The sequence below is a fragment of the Sturnira hondurensis genome, unplaced genomic scaffold (assembly GCF_014824575.4).
Source record: "Sturnira hondurensis isolate 20B ecotype Veracruz unplaced genomic scaffold, ASM1482457v3 Scaffold0001872, whole genome shotgun sequence".
Lineage (NCBI taxonomy): Eukaryota > Metazoa > Chordata > Mammalia > Chiroptera > Phyllostomidae > Sturnira > Sturnira hondurensis.
Window position 1 is genome coordinate 32467348 of NW_028074503.1, and position 21213 is coordinate 32488560.

General features: G+C 38.7%; 2 protein-coding genes across 11 annotated transcripts in view; one reads left to right on the top strand and one right to left on the bottom strand.

Annotated features, from left to right (window-relative positions):
• Positions 1-6576, bottom strand: part of PIGN (phosphatidylinositol glycan anchor biosynthesis class N) — a 72698-nt gene extending 66122 nt beyond the window's left edge. For 3 of the 4 annotated variants that reach the window (XM_037035314.1, XM_037035341.1, XM_037035331.1), the window contains exons 1-3: positions 6351-6576; positions 4265-4326; positions 1006-1258 (exon numbers count right to left, since the gene is read on the bottom strand). In XM_037035314.1, the coding sequence (XP_036891209.1) occupies positions 1006-1226 (221 nt within the window). In that variant the 5' untranslated portion in view covers positions 1227-1258; positions 4265-4326; positions 6351-6576. The remainder of the gene's footprint in view (positions 1-1005; positions 1259-4264; positions 4327-6350) is intronic. The other variant, XM_037035321.1, reaches the window with a different exon arrangement.
• Positions 6577-6780: 204 nt separating this feature from the next.
• Positions 6781-21213, top strand: part of RELCH (RAB11 binding and LisH domain, coiled-coil and HEAT repeat containing) — an 89661-nt gene continuing 75228 nt past the window's right edge. For all 7 annotated transcript variants that reach the window (XM_037035354.1, XM_037035360.1, XM_037035364.1 and 4 more), the window contains exons 1-2: positions 6781-7543; positions 20757-20846. In XM_037035354.1, the coding sequence (XP_036891249.1) occupies positions 7012-7543; positions 20757-20846 (622 nt within the window). In that variant the 5' untranslated portion in view covers positions 6781-7011. The remainder of the gene's footprint in view (positions 7544-20756; positions 20847-21213) is intronic.

Genomic DNA, 21213 nt, shown 5'->3' on the forward strand with positions numbered 1-21213 from the left:
AGCAATTTGTGCTTCTTAATCCCTGCAGGATCTCTTCCCAGTCCCCTACCCCCACTGTATCTGACAACTATCAGTTTGTTCTCTGTATTTATGAGAACCTAATATCTCGCTTTCCAATTATTCAGGAAAAAAAAAGTAAGCCTGTGTGTGTGTGTGTGTGTGTGTACTGAAAGGATGCAAATATGAAAAAAGTTACAAGTTGTTAAATCTAGGTTATAGGTATATAAATGTTCATTATACAATCCTTTCAAATTTTCCTGTACTTGAAAAAGTCTCAAAAAATTAAGGGAAGGGGAAATGACTACACTACTAAGTAGAAGTTACAGTATATCCCTAAATTGGAGATTAAAACAGGCAAAACGTTTCCTTTGCTAAAATGTATCAATATTTCTTAAATTGTATCATAGTGATTTGCAAAATTTTGGAAAGCAAGACCACCAGCAATGCCTTTGCAGGGGAAAGGTCGGCAGAGCAACTAGTTACAAAACACTGAGTTGTAACATGTTTTAAGAGAAGTGCTTGGCTCTCCAAATGGTCTGTGTAAAAGTATCTGTAAGACTACGCTGGGGTGACAGCCAGAGGGAAAGGGGACATGGAAGCAAGTAGTGGAGGTGGGCAAAAGGGGTGAAATGGGACAGAGACTTTTCTTGAAGGGGTGGGTGCACGACACGGTGCGCCCGTGAGGTTTTGTTGAGCTGTGTGGGTGTGCGAACCAACATCACCCCAATCGATTCCATTAAAAAAAAGTTTAAGTACCGGTTTAGACACTTTTAGTATTGACTTACCTCATAATAAAGCAAATTTTAGTAAGATACACACAGAATAAGTAAAAGGCTTGAAAACCACTGAACCGCATATTATGAAAGAAATATTTTTTAACTCTTTAGTTATATAATGAAAACTGAACTTAGACAGATAAAGGCATAAAGAAATTTGGACAGCTCTGCTTAAAAACATTTTGATCAGTTCAGATCATACTAGGTCTGTCTCAGTCGACGCGCTTACCTAATAAACGGCGCTCTAGGATTTCCGTTTTCATCGAATTCATGAAGCGCGTCGGCCCGCAGCCCATCGGCAATGATGAGCACCAGCCTCCGTGCAGGGGGAGGCAACGGCGTAAACTGGGGGGTCATCCCATGAACCAGGGGAGAGGTAAAGTAAATGTCAAAGATGGAGGCGAAGAACACAACGTGCACAAACAACCCCACAACAAAGAAGAGGAGCATATCCAGGGCCTCTAATTAACCTTCAAGAAAAGCTGAAAGAGGGAACAAAGTTAAATTCGGGTAAACCTTGGTGCAGTTACAAACTTTCACAAGGCTTGATGACTTTGTGTAGCTGTGATATATAGTTTACAATACTGCATATCTCACAACTTCATTTGTGGTGGTAACAATGAACACTTTTTAATAATGAGGTGATCCAAAAATGATGCATGATAATGTACACTCAAGAAAAAATAAAATGTTCAATAAGCAATTAGCTCCAGTGAACTATTTATAATAAAATTAAATGTATATGAAGCTCCTAAAAACTAGTATACAGTCAGATCAAAAAACAAAGAAAGAACTAAATGAGCGCTAAAGAGAGTTGGGGTGCAGTCAAATCAAATCCTATATAAAATAGAATATATAACTCCTGGTGCTCTTGGCTGCCCATATGACAACCACCAATACTCCCGGAATTTTCATATCATCTATATGTGTGAGAATTTCTTCCAATGTTTGCTTATCGGTTCAGGAGACTTCCAACTTTTCTCCACTATCAGCAAGTTGAGTAGACAACATGCATTTTTTGTCCAGTTAGCTAAATTATAGGAAAGAAAAAGAAGTTAAATCTCATCTTTGCTTCAGAAAATTTGTACTCATTAAGGGAACACAGTTTTTTAGTTCCCTGAACAGCAAAGAAGAAAGCAGAAGGTTACAATTATTCAATCAATTAAAGTGTTCTGTACCCATATGATGTGCATAGTTGTGTGTGGGGTCCTACAGAGACAGGAAGAAGGCACAGTCACAGACCTGATGATCTGAAGGGCTTACAAATACTTAGCAAGGGAAAACTAGGCAATGTGAAATGAAACATTTAAATAATTCTGTACGACACCATGCAATTAACTGCCGAGATCAACCTGTCCATGGAAGTGTGTTCCAAGTCAGTCTAAAATTTGCCTTTGTGGGTGAATCCCTGGAGGTTGAGAACAACATACTCTAACATGTCTTTTTCATAATGAAACTGCATTAGTTACATACAATGACCCTTGGGTGAAAACTTCCAAAGAAGAAATAACTTTGATTATAGATATCTATTATTCATCCTGGCCTGAAGAATTACATCATGGAAAGAAAGGTTGACACAATACCCTGCAAAGAGCTTACACATTGGGGAATAAACCTTATGAAAGCCAAGCATGTAACAAAAAAGGGAAAGAGAGCAAGGGCCAAATTATGGGCCACTTTTTTTTTTCTGAGAAAATCAAGAGTAGCTAAATATCAAAGATTTTCATAAAGTATAAAAATCCCTCAGTGAGTAGATGCCGTCCTGCAGTCTAACTTAAGGCTGTTGGAATAAATATTCTGCTTTTTCTAATCTACATGGGTTTCAACAAACAACAAGCACCATCTTCATAATGGCATTCTGAATATAAAAGTAAGACAATCATTCTGATAAGTTTAGAAAATACAGAAAAGTTACCCATAATTTGACAACCTAAACAAAAATCTATTAAGTTTCTTATTTTATCCTACCTACATTTTTAGAGGCTCATAATTTCACGCACTGATTTTTTCCTTTATTATACATGAGCCCTTCTGTTATTACAAAGAAAACGCCTTCCTATGCAATGCACCTTTATGCATTCAGTCTGCGGGGTGCATCTTAATTCTCTCGATCATCCCCACATTGTGAAGCATTAAGGTCTCTTCCAATTTCACTACTAACAGTCAGTGTGACAAATCTGAAGCAAGCCCTGTCCATTGTTCCTGTGCCTCTAGGTGAACACCTTTGAAATGCCTCTTTTTAAAAAATATATTTTATGGATTATGCCATTACAGTTGTCCTATTTCCCCCCTTCATTCCCCTCCACCCTGCACACCCCCTCCCTCACCACTGCCCCCCTTTAGTTTATGTCCACGTGTCTCAAGTTCTTTAGATTCTATATTTCCCATACTATTCTTGCCCTCCCCCCGTCTATTTTCTACCTACTGTCTTTGCTACTTATTCTCTGTACCTTCCCCCTTCTCCTCCTCCCACTCCCCTGTTGCTAACCCTCCATATGATCACCATTTCTATGGTTCCACTCCTGATCTAGCTGTCCTCTTAGCTTGCTTTTGTTTTAGGTGTGGTTGTTAATAACTGTGAGTTTGCTGTCCTCTCACTGTTCATATTTTTTATCTTCTTTTCTAAGAAATGCCTCTTCTTAGACACCTTCTAAATCACGTCCACCTGCAGTCTGAACCAGAAACCGAACCTTTTGCTTTGGTTCATAATGACACAGCTATGTCTTTCACTATCACTGTCTGTCTCTATCACTTAACCATAATTTCATCACAGCAAGAGAGGGCTTCTCCAGCACTCATCACAGTCCTCAGCACTTAGCAAATGTTTACCAAATTATTTAGGATTATCATTTCAATGGTGTGCACTATTGCCACTAGAGGCCGCTTCACTTCTCTTTTTATTGCTCCAGAACACAAAAACTGTAAAGATTCAGGATACAGAATCGCATTTTATTAGATTTACTGAAAAAGAAAACTTTGTCATGATTCATGACAAAGTTAGAAACCTCTCAAAATAACTAAATAACTACTAAAAATTTTAAGACACATATCCATGTACCAAATAAAAGTTTTTGCCTGAGAAATGTTTGCTATACATTAAAAAAAACAATAAAACATTAGATATTTCTAAAACTTTAAGTCAACCACGACTCCCATTTAAAATTTTATTTGTAGTTATTTTAAAATTTTTAAAGCCAAAAATTATTTTTAGACACAAAAATGATTGAAGTACCTGGGGGAAAAAAGCAATCTGGCACATTTTCATCACTATGACACAGACTGCAATCATTCTCATTATTCAATGAAACATTAGCTGTAAAGACCCATATTAATGCAAATCTTGATAAGCGGAAAAATATTCCCAATATATTAACAATAAATTATTGTTAAGCAGAGATCAGCAATTATTAATATTCCGGTGTGTGCTACTTGTTACAATTTTAAATTGACAAGTAAACTTCTGTATAGCGGAAAAGCAAAGTACTTACGGAGAAGACTAGCCAGTTGGTTTGTTATGGACATGGAAGGTCACATCAACAAATCCAAGAATCTAGGATATAAAGTAGAATCAGAAAACTAGATTTGTACAGGAAGCCAATCATGAAGGACTTCTATAGCCCACCATTTACAACTAACTCTCTGAGGAAACATGTAACGTCTATGTTCAACTATATTCTAGAAGTCAGACTCTAAATTAAAGCTATGTTTTTCTGCCCCTGCAGACTTAATTGCTTTTTCCAGTTGATATTTATTTTATTTTTAAAAACCTGCCAAATATTTTTAATTTATACTAATATTGCACTAAATGACTGGCTATAATAACATTTATGATACACTAAGCACCAGGCTCCGTGACCAGCACATTCCTAATTCTGCGTACTTTCATTATCCCTTTGACAGATGAATGTAAAGTCCCTAACTTAGAGAAGTCCCTAACTTTTTAAATGTCTCACAGCAATTAATTGGTACAACTGGGATACGGACCTTTATCAGGAGGATCTCTTCCACCTGATAAGAACAATCCTCTTCAGGGACCCTAAGTGAAGGAAATTTCTAAAATTCCTCATTACAGAGATGGAAAGATTACATATAAACTGCCCATTTCTAATCCTGCCCTTCCCAAATCATCCCTAATCCCTCTCATTTCTCCATTCCACAGCCTGGTTCCACTCGCAATCTCTCTGGCAAACTCACTTAGAATAAGGATCAGCAATCCTTTCTGCCAAGAAATATGTAACCGGATACAGCATTAGTTATTTTTAACACCATTTTCCTAACCTGGGATTTTTTTCTTCATGTTTTTCTTCAATACATGTCACCGAAAAATATTGAGAATTCACACACCAAACGCTTACATTCTATAAAAAAAATTTCACATTCTTAGTACTAACAATGCACCAAAAAGTTCTGGCAAAAACAAAACAAACAAACCCAAAGCCTCATTCAAATGAAAATTTTAGTTTACTGAGCCTGAGTACACTAAAATGAAAGCCTACACTTAAACCTGTTGGCATACCTTTGCATGTAAACCAATAACCTGTCCGGAGGTTATGTAAGAATGCTCTGTTTTAATTTTTCCACAGAGCTAAAGGAGTTACTTTACTTCTGGGATGTAATATGTACCTTACCTGATAACATAATGACTGCTACCTATTTACTTGGGTGCTTAAAGGAAGCCATACAGAAAGAAAGGGAATCTTAAACCCGTGAAAGTAGCAATTTATGTGTGAAGAAAAGAGAAACTCTCAGGAATAGCGCTCTAATACCATTGGCTAGAAACTAATATCCCCTTTACCACCTTGGAGTGCAATCAAGGAATGACATAAAAGATAAACGTCGAATTTCCAAATTTAGTACACTTACTTTACGTGCTAGTATTTGATAAAGTCAAAACTATCCAAATCATCTAAGTTTTAAAATAATTAAGTTTCACTGTCAATACCTGCATTCCAGCCTAAACGGACAAGTTGCAAGGCATAGTGGGAGAAGAATGGCTTTTTGGACGTTAATAGAACTGCTTTTAGTTCCTTTGAATATTTATGAGTGAAGTTGACTTGAATAGGTCAATGAACATTCCTAGGCTTAAATTCACTGATCTCTCTACTGGATGGCACTGTATCTGGACTGGATAGGACTGAAGGGTCCTATCAGTCACTGATCTCTCTACTGGATAGGACTGAAGGTCCCTTGTAGTGCAAATTAAGTATTAAATCTTAAGTGTTGTGCCCCTAACAGTTTGTTACCCAAGTCGAAGCTATCGGGGTATTCACAGACCCAAGCAAATACTTTTTCCATTTACTTTGCACCTTCCACGCCCCACCCCACCTGCCGTTTCATAGCACTAAATCGAGGGCGAGAAGACGTTCCCAAGAAGTGAAGCAGTCGGTGCTATTGCCAGGCCTTCAGGGCAACCAGGCACGTGGCTGGGAAGGGAAGGAATATTAAAAAGCCAAATTCTAACTCTTGCCTGCGCACCCGCTACACAGGCAGGAAAAATGTCACCAATTAGCAGCAAAAAGAAAGAAAAAGTAAAGCAGCGTCTGCGGGCGTGGGGCCAGTTTCGGTGCCTCCTACCTCTGTGCATTGGTCCCGGATTTCACCTGGGACTTTTCCCGATCAGGCCTGATCCGGGAATGAGGCCTCCTCAGCTCGAAGGCAGGACCCAACTTTGCGGCAGAGTGCTCCTCTGCCCCCTGAAAGCAGACCCAGAAGAACGTTCCGAACTCAGGATCATAACCGCATCTCAAGCATGGAACTCCCCTCAACACTTACCAGGTCAAGGACTGCTCTCGCGATAACTCCAGGACCAGTCCTACGTAACCTCTCCTCCGCCTCCTTATTCCCCTGACCAATGAGACAGGAGCGGAGGCGGGGTTATGCCTTCGAACCTAGAGCAGCTTTGCTCGCGGGTGAGTGAACCGACCGGGCTGGGGCGGGGCGGGCGCAGGACGGGGCGGAGCGAGCGGGGGCAGGACGCGCCCCATTTCTCGCGAGACTAGAGACCAGGAAGACGCCTGCAGAGCCCAGCTGCTGGTGCAGCAGAGGCTGAGACAACCGGTGCAGCTGCGTCCGGACCGGCTTGCTCTGAGCCTACGCCTCCTCTCCAGGAGGGGAGGCGAGACGTGGACAGTTTCGGGCTGTGGAGGTGCGCAGTGCCCGCTGAGGCTTAGGGGGAATCCAGACTGCGGCCTGTCAGAGGCAGTCAGGGAGGTACCCACACGCCTGACAGAATAAGATGGCGGCGATGGTGCCTGGAGGTAGTGGCAGTGGTGGCGGTGGCGTGAATCCATTTCTCAGTGATTCCGACGAAGATGATGAAGAGGTAGCGACCACCGAAGAGCGGCGGGCAGGACTTCGTCTGGCTTCCGGGGGCGACCTAGATCCTGGCTCTGCAGACTCGCTATCGCCCCAGGATCCCGTGCCCTTAGGGAGCAGTGCACGGCCAGGACTCCCTGGGGAGGCGGCGGCGACAGCCGCGGTGGCTTTGGGGGGCAGTGGGGAGACCCCGGCCCGCTTGTCAATTGATGCAATCGCGGCTCAGCTGTTGCGCGATCAATACTTGCTGACCGCCCTGGAGCTGCACACCGAACTGTTAGAGAGTGGCCGCGAGCTGCCTCGGCTGCGCGACTACTTCTCCAATCCCGGCAACTTCGAGAGGCAGAGTGGGACCCCGCCGGGGATGGGGGCGCCGGGGATCCCCGGAGCCGTCGGCTTTGGAGGTGCTGGAGGTCGGGAACCGAGCATGACGTCGGGCGGGGGACAGCTCAGTAAGTAAACGGGGCCTGCCTCTCTGGCAGGGTTGTTAGGATTGTGGGGGAGGGTTTTTCTGGGCGGCCGCTGAGTATTGGGAACGTTTTAGAGAGACAGTTGCACGGGGCGGGGGTCCTTGGCGGTGCCAGCCGAAGGATCCGGCAGTGACTGCTCCCTCCGCCTGCCTCCGTCCCTTGGCTGAACTTGCACTGGCTCCCGGCTCCCGCGTTGGAGTCGGTATCTATAAACAATATTCGGCGTTTCTAGTTCACCGGCCTGCAGACGGCTCCCTCGCAGACTGGCTTATCGCTTTAATCGTTTTTCCTTTTTCTCCAATTTCCTGAATCGCCACTACCAGGAAAGAATGTTTCTTAAATTATTCACAGTAATTCAGTCAAAGAATAGGAAATGTTGTTCTGTCCTCAAAGTCAGACTCACTAAAAACCCTTTGTCTTTGGGAGGGCTTTCTCACTCAAAAAAAAAAAAAAAAAAAAAAGATTGGTGGGTGGCGGGAGGGCCAACAGCATAAAATGTGTTCTGTTGAAATATAGTCAATTTAATTCAATTTCGATGCCTTCATTTTAGTAGTTTCCAAAATCACAGGAAGTCTACGGAGCGGAGTAGGCAAGTTCTGCCTGCCATCTATCTGGTGGTCCCACCACACCGCCGCCTTTTCATTCTGCATGAGTGAGGAATTTAGTTTTCAACCTTGTTAAAATCATTTTTAGCAGCACAGAGTAATCGTTTACCCCATTTTTCACATTCTGTTTATAAGCGCTTCTTACGGCGTCAAAAGTGCTCTCAAGGGGGTGTGTATAGACTGGATTCCCAGTATCTCCTTTGGGGAGGCATCTTAGATTTTCCCTTACGAATGCTAAGAGATATTTCAATGTTTACATGAGAACAACTGGAATTTCCTAACAAATGTTAAACATGCAGTTTTAAAATTGTAGCCTCACTGATTACTTGGTGTCTTCATACTTTTGGGAGGTGCCAGAGACTTACGGGGCCAAACTCAGGTGAAGTGGAAGGGGCACAGGGTGCATTTTCTGTCAAGGTAAATCCTAAGCGGTTGTCCCTCTTGGATGTGGAATGTTCTCGGTTAGTGTAACTTCCTTACTCGACGTGTCGAATAACATTCCTCTCCAGAGATTTCTCGTGGCTGGCCTTTAAGACTATAAAATGTAACAGGGCAGTAAAACAAAATTGTTATGTACTTGGGGGTTTTTGTCTGTTTGACAGTTTTTATGTTATCTAGTAATGCTTGTCACCTGACAAGCCCCGGCCGCGTCCTCCAGACCCAGCTCCGAGGACGTCTGTGTGAATACTTGTCACACTCCCCAGGTGCACCTAGTTGCCGCCTTCCGTCAAACCTCAGCCACGGAACACTTTTGTATCTGATTTGTCAGCCATAGCATTTTCTTATCAGATAGTCACTTCTTCACGGACATTTTTATATCCTTACATTTTGTGCCGCCCCTGTGCCTATTGGACATAACCAACTTGCATCAGCTGTATTTTCTATTGTGTTAATGTACTGAAATGCTTTATTCATACTTTGTAACTTTATTCTATTTCATTTAAAAGAATTTCTCAATCTTTTTGGCCTACCTTAGTATGGTTTGATATCACTGTTTGTAGTGAAAATTTCTCTTAGAAACTTTTTGTAGAGAAATAGTTGTTCATAATTTAGACTAAATATTTTAGCAGTATTTTAGGGTACAACTTTCTTCTATTTGCCTTTGCATTATACATTTTTATAGTTTTTGAAATAAGTCCTGTGATTTAGAAAAAATCACAATTTGAGCACAATCAAATATTCATGTGCGCTTCTGCTTCTCTGTTATCCTCATTTATCTGCACCTGTTTTAGGTCCTGGAGATACACGAATTATATGTATACACCTACACACACACACACACACACACACACTCAAGAATGTTTAACGGCATCCCTGGCCTCTCTGTCCACTAGGTAGGTGCCAGTAGCAACCACCACCAACCTCTGCCCCCCAGGCTGTCACAACCAAATGTGTCTCTAACCTTGTCCAGGGAAGGGGAGGCAGAATTTCCTGTCTGAGAACCATTTCTATACATAAGTTTTGCCTGTTCTAAAATTGCATATAAATGGAATCGTGGAGTATATATTCTTTTCTGTCTGGCTTTTTTTGCTCAACGTGTTTTTCAAATTTATCCATTTTTCAATGTGAATTAGTAGTTATTTCCTTTTGTAGTTCATCCATTCCTGTTAGACATTTGTGTGTGTGTGTGTGTGTTTTAAGTTTGGAGCTGTATGAATAAAGCTGTCCTGAAAGTGCTTGTACAGATTTTGTGTGGACATACTTTTTTTTTGGGGGGGGGTGATATCAAGAATAGATTTGCTGGTTTATATAGTTGGTATGTAGTTAAGTTTATAAGAAACTGTCAAACTGTTTTCCAAAGTGGTTGTAGCATTGAAAATTCCTGTCACCGATATATGAAAGTTCAATTTATATTCTACATCCCCAAACACTTGGTATTTTCAGGCTTTTAATTGAACTCATTCTAGTGGGAGTGTTGTGGTGTCTCATTGTGGCTTTAGTTTTGGTTTCTCTGAGAACTAGAGATACTGAACTCCTCTGAGAGGAGGAGTTCTCAGAGGAGAGCTTATTTTTGCTATTAGTATTTCTGCTTTAGTGAAATGTTTGCCTATGTCTTTTCCCTGAGTTTTTAAAGTATGGTGTTTTTGTTGTTTTTTTGTCCCACTATTGAGTTGTAGTTATTGATATATTCTGGACTGATGTCCTTTATCAATATGGGTTTTGGAAATATTTTTCCCAGTATGGTTTGCATTTTCAGTTTTTAAAAGTATGTCTTAAGAACAAAGGTTTCTCATCACATTGAGTTAATTGGTGTTTTCTTTAATGATTCATGCTCTTCGGTCCTAATGTGGTAATTTTATTTGTGAACCTACAGTCTTTTTGAGTAACATTCCTCTTTCACATTTTCTGTTTCGTAATCCTACTTTTTCTCTACACATCTACACATCTCATTGAGCCCAGGGTTCCCTTTTTATTACTGTCAGCACTAAGTGGCCATAATTACAGTCTTCCAAAGTGCCCGTCTCTTCCGCTTTACAAAGCAGTTCCTACCTGTTAGATTGGAGTTGGATGTCGTGCTTCCTCTGGTTTCTGAGAGAGAAAACATCAACAATATTTCTAGAAGTTACCAAGTTCATTGCTCTTAGCTGAATGAGACTTGCCACTATTGTCAGGACTATATACTCGTACTTCCTTAAATATATCTGTTATATACCTGTCACTTTTCCTGCCCGTGCCTTTCCAGTTCTTTCAAAATTATTATTAATTGTTGTGGAAATTTATTCATATATTTTCACTGCTTAACAGTGATTTAAATATAGTTAGTGTTCAGTATTTTGTATTGATTGATATATTTCTTAAATTGTGTGATCAATTAAAGATTGATTGTAGGGATCCAAAAGATTTTTTTTAATTGATTTTAGAGAGAAGGAGGAAGATGGAGAGAAAGAAAAACATCAATTTGTTGTTCCACTTATTTACACATTGGTTGGTTGATTCTCGTATGTGCCCTGATCAGACATGAAGCCCGCAACCTTGGTGTGTCAGGACGATGCTCTAACTAACTGAACATCCTGGCCAGGACCAGGATCCAGAAGACGTTTAATGCATGTTCTTGATGGAGAAGCAAGACTAACATATGGAAGAACTACAGAATAGTCTTCCGAAGCAGGGATAATGGCATAAACATTCAGATACAGAAAAATCACTATCTGTTATGCTAATGAATGGCCCTTGTGGAGAAAGTAAGGCTTCAATTCAACCATCAAGGATGACCGAAATTTTGACTAAATAGTAACTGTATTATTTGGCCAAATTTAGACTCTTTATCCTGAGCGAGGAAAGGAAAAGGAAGTGAGGTTAAAGAAGAGATAATATTTATTTTATATTCTGCCTCATTTAAAACAGCTTCTGGAAACATGCTTACCATTATGTGGCTCCCCATTTACTGTAGTGTTTCCATCTGGGTGGCAGTAAAAATGCACAGCGATGTTTTAAGCCATTGTGGTACTTGGGCTAAATGGAAGCAAGACCGGGGTATTAATCAGGGAAAACACACTTTGTTTCTGTCAAAAATTAAAATTGCACACTATGATTTTCAAATAAGTGAGAAGTGATCTCCAGAATGTATGCTTGTTTGTTTTTTTAAAACCTTGGTTGGAACAAAAACTTCCAGAAATTGGTATATTTTCATTTTGTTTATTAGTATTTTTAGATCCCAAACTAAATTTGGTTAATTTGGGTTTTTTATGGTTTTTAACAGTGTCCCTTCCCATGGTTGTATGATGGTCCACTGAAAAACAGCCCTTACTGCGGTCTAAAAATATACTGTTAATATAAACTACAAATATCTCTTGAGAAAGGGTTTATACAAGGTGGGGCAAAAGTAGGTTTACAGTTGCTTATGTGGAAACTAACACAATAATTAATAAAAATAATACTAGAATAAACTGTCTTGCATTCTCAAGCTATAAACCTACCTTTTCCCCATCCTTCCATTAACAGCCTATTTTTTTCCTTATAGGTAGTTGTTTTCACTGGCTTCTACCAGTAAGTAGAGAATTGATGATGAATAATGGTTTCTAAATAACTTTTTTTAAAGTTTTTATTTATTTTTAGTGAGAGGGGAAGGGAGGGAGAGAGAAAGGGAGATGAACCTCAGTTGGTTGCCTCTCGTATGGGCGCCTCTCCACAAGCCCCGACCAGGACTGAACCTGCAACCCAGGCAGGTGCCCTGACCTTTCAACCTGTGACCTTTCACTTTGCGAAATGACATGTGCCCAACCAAGTGAGCCACACCGATCAGGACTGTGGTGTCTAAATTGTTGATACCAAAAGCATACTTGTTGATTTTAGATACTGTTCTGCTGTGTGGCCATATTTTGGGTGCAATTTTTTGAAATACAGTTGATATATAACATTGTATTGATTTTAGGTCTACAACAGAATGATAAATGTATATATTGCAAAATGATTACTACAAGTTAACATCCATCACCACACATTGCTGTATTAATTTATATTGGGTATTGTGATTGCCTTCGAGAAGAGAAATATTAGGGACATGAATATGTTATTTTTAAATTTTGAAATTCATAAAGCAATTAAAATGGTACTTAACTGTGCTTTGTCAATATTTGCAAGGAAATTTTGTAATGGGAATTGACCCTTCCATTCCACCATAATTGATACCTAATCCTATGAGCCACAGGTGGCAAACATGAGGCCCACGAGCCAAATCCAGCCCTCCACCTTGTCTTATCCAGCCTAAGCACCTTGTTTCTACCCAGCATCAGTCCTGTTTTGGAAGGAAATCCTGAAAATGAGCTAATAATGCTTAGGATAATGTTAACACAGATCTCTTATAGGATATATTTAGCATGTTTCAAGTGGACAAAACTATTGTATACCTGTAGTTTTTTATTGCATTGTGTGGGGATCTCGTAAATACATATTCTGTGTGTGTGGAAGTAGAATTACCATTAGAAAAGCACCTGGCAATAGTCTTAATGCTTCTGGTTTTTCTGGTCTTGAGTAGAGCTCCTTCCTGTAAGCCTCCTTTTACAGTCACAGTAACAGCTGGAGGTTTTTATTTATCCCCTTCGGGGGTAGACGTGTAAGGACAGTTGACCGAAGAATGTAAGGTGGAATGATGAGGATCGCGAATGTACCACCAGGATCTCTAGTCATATTTTACCATTGTTCTTAAAGGTGAATATTTGCATTTTGTACCTTTAACAAGTCACAATAGTAAGGATGCGTATTTTTGTCTACTAAACCCTTAAATAAGATGACCGTATCAGAAAGGTAGCCTGTATTGATAGGTGTTTTATGAATCTGTGCTCTCAATGGACTCTTTAATCTCCAATTTTATTTCTATAATTTATTATAGACATGCTTGTTTACATTGAAACAGTTGGGCCAAAATTTATTAAAATATTTTGAAATAAAGGCATTAATGACTGAAAACAACCCCATGTCCAACAGTAAAAGGACTGATTAGTTTAAATTCATAATCTGTGTGCTGATATGGAATGATCACTGAGTTATATTATAAATCGAATAATTTAGGGTGCAGCCATTATGCATATGTTTCCGTTTATGTACAAAGACAGTAATTTGCATACGCCTTGTGTATTTTAAAAGGATACATGCAGAAGGAGTGTAAGCAATGATTGTTGCTGCAGAGGAGGGTTGCAGCAACAACCCTTTCATATCATAGCATGTATCATCTCTTAACTGGCAGGACTGGGATTCCAACCCAGGTCTGCTCTGTTTCCATCCCACCACAACTGCTGTTTTAGGTCAGCTTGGGGACCCAGCTCAGCCAGAGTTCTCAGATCCAGTAAAGTACTTTCGTAACTCATTCAGAGTGCGTATGTCTTACTAACTCAGAGTAGCCAATCTTAATATAGAAGGCAAATGCAGGTAGTACAACACTGATTATTTAAAGAAACAAAGTGACAGACCGAACCACCACACTGTGCATAATAAGGCAGTGTGAATAATCTGCCTAACACGTGATTGAATTTCATCCAGGTGTTCATACTGTACAGTACTCAACTTAATCCAAGTCCAGACATGCACATGCTACCTGATTGCAGGATGAACCAAGCCTCGAATTAGAGCTGCCGTATTTCACCATCTCTAATGCGCTCCTGCGTATACGGTACACCCAGGTTTTTGGCCCACGCCTGTTTTGGGCCACACGTTTGGCCCACAAACAAAAAAAGTTTCTGTTTTAATTTTTTAATTCAATTTTTTACTTAGGTATGAAACAAATTATTATATTCCAGGATACTATTTTGCATACTAATATGGTTATTGCTTCCTAGCAGTACACTTTTAATGAATAAGCATAAATAAAAGAATTAAAAACACTTATATAGGTACAGAATTAGTACTACCCATGTATAATGTGCATCCTTATTTTTCCCTCAAAAATTTGAGCAAAAAAAGTGCACGTTAAACACAGCAAAATTCAGTAAATATAGTTACCAATTGTTCTGAATGAAATAATTTTACAAGGCAAAATTAGTTCGCCCTCTCCTCCTGCCCACCCCCACCCTTCCATCTCTGCTCCCAGGCATCCTGCAGAGTAGGTTGGTCATCTTGGGGGCAACCTTTGCCTGCTCCGAAATTTGCCTCACATCAGCAGTGAGGATTTGGCGTCATCCTGAATCCCTGTTTTCCTTGCTCAGCAGTCCAAGACATTGCTGTCTCTTTTTCAGTCCTGATGCTTTGCTGCACGCTCGCGTCCAAGTTTCTAGCCTAGGGGTGGAGCATGACTCAGGCTCAGGCTCACAGTGGCGAAGACCACACAGTGCAGTCATGGGTGTAGCCTTCTTCCAGAGTTCCTTACCCATCATCTCAGAAATCCCCATCAGTCAGGAAGGACATTCAGTTGTCTTTGAAACCAGCCAGTCCTGTTGTAGGCAGATGAGATCACTCAGAGTAGTGTCATCATACTTTTTATGTTATTTCTAACCATCTATCAAGTTCTACGCTTGCGTGCTGCCATAGGTCAGGCCTTCAGCTCACATCGGCACCACCAGTTTTGGTCTTGTAGGTGGTGTCTTTAAGCTCTCCATCCTTATTCTCAGCTGATTTTGAAAGCTATCTGCTCCTGTCAGTCTAACTTTTAAAACTTTTAAAAATTGCTTCCTCCAGTTGGAAGCAACTTACTTTCCAGCCCTTTTTTGTTAGTAAAATTATGTTACAGAAAATAAGGATGTATACACCTGTTTTGGAGTTTTAATTTTCCCCCATTTTTGTGGAATATATGAAAAACTGCTTTAAAATATTTTATTATGAATATAATAAAGTTCCCCCAATAATTTTGCGTCTTCATGCCTTTTGCACTAATACAAAACCTGTGTCCTACTCACAGTACTAAATGCCCCTTCAGCATGTTTTATACTTTACACAGTCCCTTCATCCATATCATTGTTTTCCTCTTCAAATGCTTATTCTCTGTCTTCCTTTTCTTTTTTCTAGATTCTGTGTATTCCTAAAGGGAGGTTTTTTTCTCTCCCTGAAGCTTCTCCAGCCATAGTGATCTCTGAGTCCTCTGAACTTTTATATGTGTGTACTTTTTGTCTCTAACACATATGGAAGTTCATTGCATGGAGACTTGTGAATAAATTAGTGTTACTGAATACTTTTTGTGTTAATGTATTAGCTGTCTAGGTTTTATAAAAAAGACACTAGTTGGAGTTCATGTCTCATATGTCTTTGCCTTTTATCACATGTGATATACATGCCTAAAGTAGATAATTTATAAATGTTTTTATTTAGCATGAATGTAGAAGAGATTGAGCATGTTTAGTTATCCCTGTATCACCAATGCCTAATATTGTGCCTGGCAAACAAGCTTTCAATAAATGTTGAAATTATGTCAAAGAAATGATCTTTAGGTAGTAGATCCTAGAAATATGTAAGCTTGAAATGTTCCTGGTGAAAATTAGCTTTTTCTGCATGTAGCCTGTTTTCTTAGCTCTGTCTGAGCAAAGTTGAGTCAAAGCTGGTTTTTCTGGGACCATTCTCAGTATCAAGCCCAATTTACGTGTAGGCGGTCTGAACTTGCATACTGTTGCATTATCGTCCAAAGGAACTAGTGGTTTAAAGCTCAGGCTTTGGCATCAGAGAGCTCCAGTTCATGTTTCTACCTGTTTCAACTCGGACACTTCCTAGTTGTTGTACAACTGTGGATGATAGTCTGTTTGCTTTACTGTGGATCGCACATGGTAGCAACTCCTCTCACAGCAAATGTTACAAAGGTTAAATGAGTTATCTGAAAAGTTTCTGGCCCAGAAAAAGTGGTCAAAGATGTTAAGTATCAAAATAACTACTGGTATTAATAATAATCCTCTTTACCCAGCAGCTATTCACATGGTAAAATCATCCAGCATTATAGAAATTTAACTGAATAGTTTGCCAATAAAATGTGTGTGTAAGTCTCTTCCTAAGTTTAAATCTTTTGGCTTTGAAGTTTAGCTCATTGCGGAATCTTGTCACAAAGAAAAGATAGGTCTTGAACTAGGAGACTTGAATTCTATTCCTTACTTGCTCGCTGATGAATTTAACGTTTAATATGAAGGCTCTGATTGAAGCATTGTTATCTTGTGTACATGGCTTAATTCCAGCAGTTTGTACGAGTTTACTTAAGGCATGGACTTCTATCTTTCTGCTTCCCACTGTGGGCTAGTAAATATTCATTGAATGAACACATAGCCCAGTTTTGCTCATCTTTGGAAATGAGAGGGTTGGTCTATCTCTAAGGTTACCTCTCTCAAATATTTTGAATTTAGAGGTCAATGTAATGACCCCCAGCATTATTGAAGAATTGAGAATCAGAAAATATAAATGGGAGTTTTGCCATTGACAGATCTTTTAAGACTTATTTTTAATTTAAGTGGATAGTATAATAAAATGTTTATGTATAACCTCTGGTTTTAAGGTAAGGTAGATTTCTTATCTTTTTATTCATTAAATTTATATGCTATGTATTTATTTTTTACCATAGCATTGTTTTTTAGGCATGGTTCAATAAATGACTTTTACTGAGAGAATTAGAACTTTAAAGGTAATTAATTGCTTGATATTATTTTTCTCCCTGTATTTTAATTGTGAATTGGGTACTTTCAAGATTTTTTCAATATAAAGTATTGCTATTATGAAAATTATTAAATGTCTTTGGAGGAAAGATATCAAAGTACATACAAAAAATTCAAACAGTACAGAATATGTGGTGGAAAATTTTAATTCTCCTGAGTCAATTTCTATTAATAACTTACTGTGTATATTTAGAAAATAATGCATATATAAGCATATACAACATACCTATGTGGATTTTTATATCCATATGCTTTAAAAATGAATCTTTAATATTTCAGTGTACCTTTCTGTCAGTAACCTGCTACACAGTGGCCGTTCAGCAAATGTTTCATTGAGTTCACTGACACTCTGTACCTGCCTGCCAGCAGGTACAGGTTTTTCTGATACATTAACTTTGAAAGTGCTATATAATGTCAATAAAAGATACCTTCTCAAGGGTCTGAGACTAATTTTTTTAACTATTGCAAAAGCTCGTTCTGTCATCAGTACTAAGGTATTAGGAGTAAATATAAATAAGACGACTTAAGTATTGATTTATAAAATCAGACCAATTTGCAAACTGTGATGAAAGTCCCTGATCATGCAGTTTCTGAGTTATAAAACGAATTATTATTAAGAAGTTATATAATTCTGGAATTTGAAGAAATGCTGGTATATTCACATTAGCATATGGTAGCTTCTTTCTCAATGAAAGAAGCTAATTTTTCCAAACTCTTCCTTTATATTGGAGTATTTGGCAAGGCATTTGTTTGCCCTGGAAGAAAATTATAGCTGCGTCTAAAGAAGCATATTTATCTTGGAGCCGTCATGTTGCCTTCTAGTTGTTTTAAAATCCAAAGTACATTTTATTGACAAAATCTCTTAATCGGTCAGTCCAATAAAAGTGTAAATTACTTTCTTCCATAAACAATTTTTTCTTCTGACATGGTGAAATACGTTTTAATGAATTAGGACATTAATTTTATTACATCATAGTTACTGTTATTTAAAAAGTATCAGAACTCTTTTTCTTAGAGAATATAAAGTCATTGGCTTGAAACTAAAAAAATTTGGAATATAGTTTTCAATATATTAAATTGTGTTTAATAAAATTAAACTGTTTTCTTTCCCCGAGGACTTTCCCTGCTTCATAGATGATTTCTTTCAGGGTGTAATGCAGTGTTAATGTGTAGTGATCAAGTAGGCTGTAACTGTGCTTTGGTGTATGATTACAAATATTACAAGGAAGAAGAGAAAGAAATATTAGAAAACTAACAGATGGCTACTTAACATAATAAAAAATACTTATCTGAAATCAAACGACAACATCAATACTTAACATTCCGTGAAAATCAGTAGTATGGTATTACAATACCAGAATTTTGGCTGATACAAGTTCACCCTATTTGGTGTACATGTTCTAATACACAGGTTAGAGACTTCAGAATAGCTAATGAGTAGCTCAGGCATGTGACTAACAACAGAGAGTACGGTACTTAAGTGGAGTTTCTGGTTAGGGCAGTAATCGCCAGATAAACTAATATATCAGGAAAGTCAAGATGTTGATACGTGGTCAAAGAATGTGCATAGAAAATTCACACACACGCCCAACCAGGTAGAGGGCCAATGTACTTTTCAAACAATCAAAGAGATGCCTAGTTAAGATATGATTGTATATAGTATGTTAGATGGGTGAGATTAAAAATAATAATTGGCCACTGCTGTTATGTGCTGCTGATGGAACTCCGATTGCTATGTGTACTTACTTTGGAAAGCAGTTTAAGAAATATGTGTCAGTAGCCTTAGTGATACGGCAGGTGCTTTATTTTTAAAATATGCTTTTAGAAAATTACATATGAGTGATATATATTCATTCTGTTTTTATAAGAATCTCTATACAACTTAGACATGGCAAAAAGTTCATAAAAAGAATATCTAAAAATGAAAACTTAAATGATATCTGATCATATCCCCAGTTTTAGTGGAATTGGGATAGTTTAGTTTTCTGTGCACCTTTGTTTTTTATAATTATTTATAATATGTGTATTATATTAGAGGGTAAACTTCTCATTTATGGTGTGGTATGAAACACTGGAGAAAAGTGATTAGATTAACGTATTTTTGAAGAATGAACATTTTAGGTACTATGTAGTAATCTAGGAACTCCATCTTATAATGGATCATATTAGTTATTTACTAGATAGGTGTATTTATAGGCCAGTGGTTTATTTCAGTCTGTCATTTTACATTTTCACCTATTCAAATGACGTATAAATAAAAAGCCTCATACATCTTGGGTTTACTGTGTCTTTTGATCCTTTTGTCTTATACTTGATTTTGCACAGTGACCTGCTGTGCAGGCTTACAGTCTGGGAGCAGTTACTGTCTAGGTTTGCATATATGTGCTCCATGATGCTCGCATAAGAAGGAAATTGTCTGGTGACACATTTTTCAGTTCTAGAGTTTCCACTGGTATTTTTTATAGTCTCTATTTTTCTGCTAAGATTTCATCTCCTTTTGTTCACTGTGTGCAAGTATTCCTTTACTTCACCAGGCATAATTGTAATAGTTATTTGTAAATGTCAGTCTACTAATTCTAACTAGCATCTGGATTATTTTGTGATTGATCTCTGTTGACAGTATTTTCTCTTGAAACTGGCTCACATTTTACTTGTTGTATGTCAAGTAGTTTTGTACTGTATGTTGGGCAGTGTGAGTATTACTGTTGTGGAGACTGGATTCTGTTCTGTGTTTTCAAACTTAATTTTTTTAGCAAGAAATTATCTTGTTGGACTCAATCTGCAAACCTTTGGGCAGCAGCTCAAATTTTTATTTTTTCCTTCCTTCCTTCCTTCCTTCCTTCCTTCCTTCCTTCCTTCCTTCCTTCCTTCCTTCCTGACTAGATGGACTGGTTGCAATATGCACTGTGTGTGCACTATTCAGAAGTTACCCAGAAATTTGGGCAGGGAAACATCAGGTTTTTTGTATGAGTATTTTTGGCATGAGTATTTTTACCTCAGTTTATTGCTCTAATAGAATTCCAGTTAGAATCATAGTTTTATTTGTTAACTGGAAATAATTGTAGGAAATTGATTTCCACTACAGTTTGATAAATCTGTTNATGTTGGGCAGTGTGAGTATTACTGTTGTGGAGACTGGATTCTGTTCTGTGTTTTCAAACTTAATTTTTTTTAGCAAGAAATTATCTTGTTGGACTCAATCTGCAAACCTTTGGGCAGCAGCTCAAATTTTTATTTTTTCCTTCCTTCCTTCCTTCCTTCCTTCCTTCCTTCCTTCCTTCCTTCCTTCCTTCCTTCCTGATTAGATGGACTGGTTGCAATATGCACTGTGTGTGCACTATTCAGAAGTTACCCAGAAATTTGGGCAGGGAAACATGAGGTTTTTTGTATGAGTATTTTTACCTCAGTTTATTGCTCTAATAGAATTCCAGTTGTTAGAATCATAGTTTTATTTGTTAACTGGAAATAATTGTAGGAAATTGATTTCCACTACAGTTTGATAAATCTGTTCATTGTTTACCTTCCTCTTTATTACAGATAGAGCTGGGAGCATCAGTACTCTCGATTCTTTAGACTTTGCAAGATACTCAGATGACGGTAACAGGGAAACAGATGAGAGAGTGGCAGGTGAGTAAGATCGTAAAGACAGATTTGGATTCTTTGACATTGCAGAAATTAGGAAATGACTCGAGGAATTCTTTTTCTTCTACAACTTGGTATGTTAATATAATTATATAATTATATAGTTGTACAAAATTACTTTGCTGATTTATTGGCTGCAGGGAGCATCCCAGCCCCTAACATCCCCTTCCAGTGGTGCTGGGTCTGACTGTGCACTCCTGCAATTTCCTGAGTTCTCGCAGCCAGCAGTGGACAAGCGTGTAGTTCTAAACCTGGTGTAAAACAGCTTTAAGTTGGCCAGAATGTGGTGCGAAGGTAGTTGAGCCTCGGCCTTCACCTTCCTTTGACTCTCCAAACCAGGGCTCATACTCAG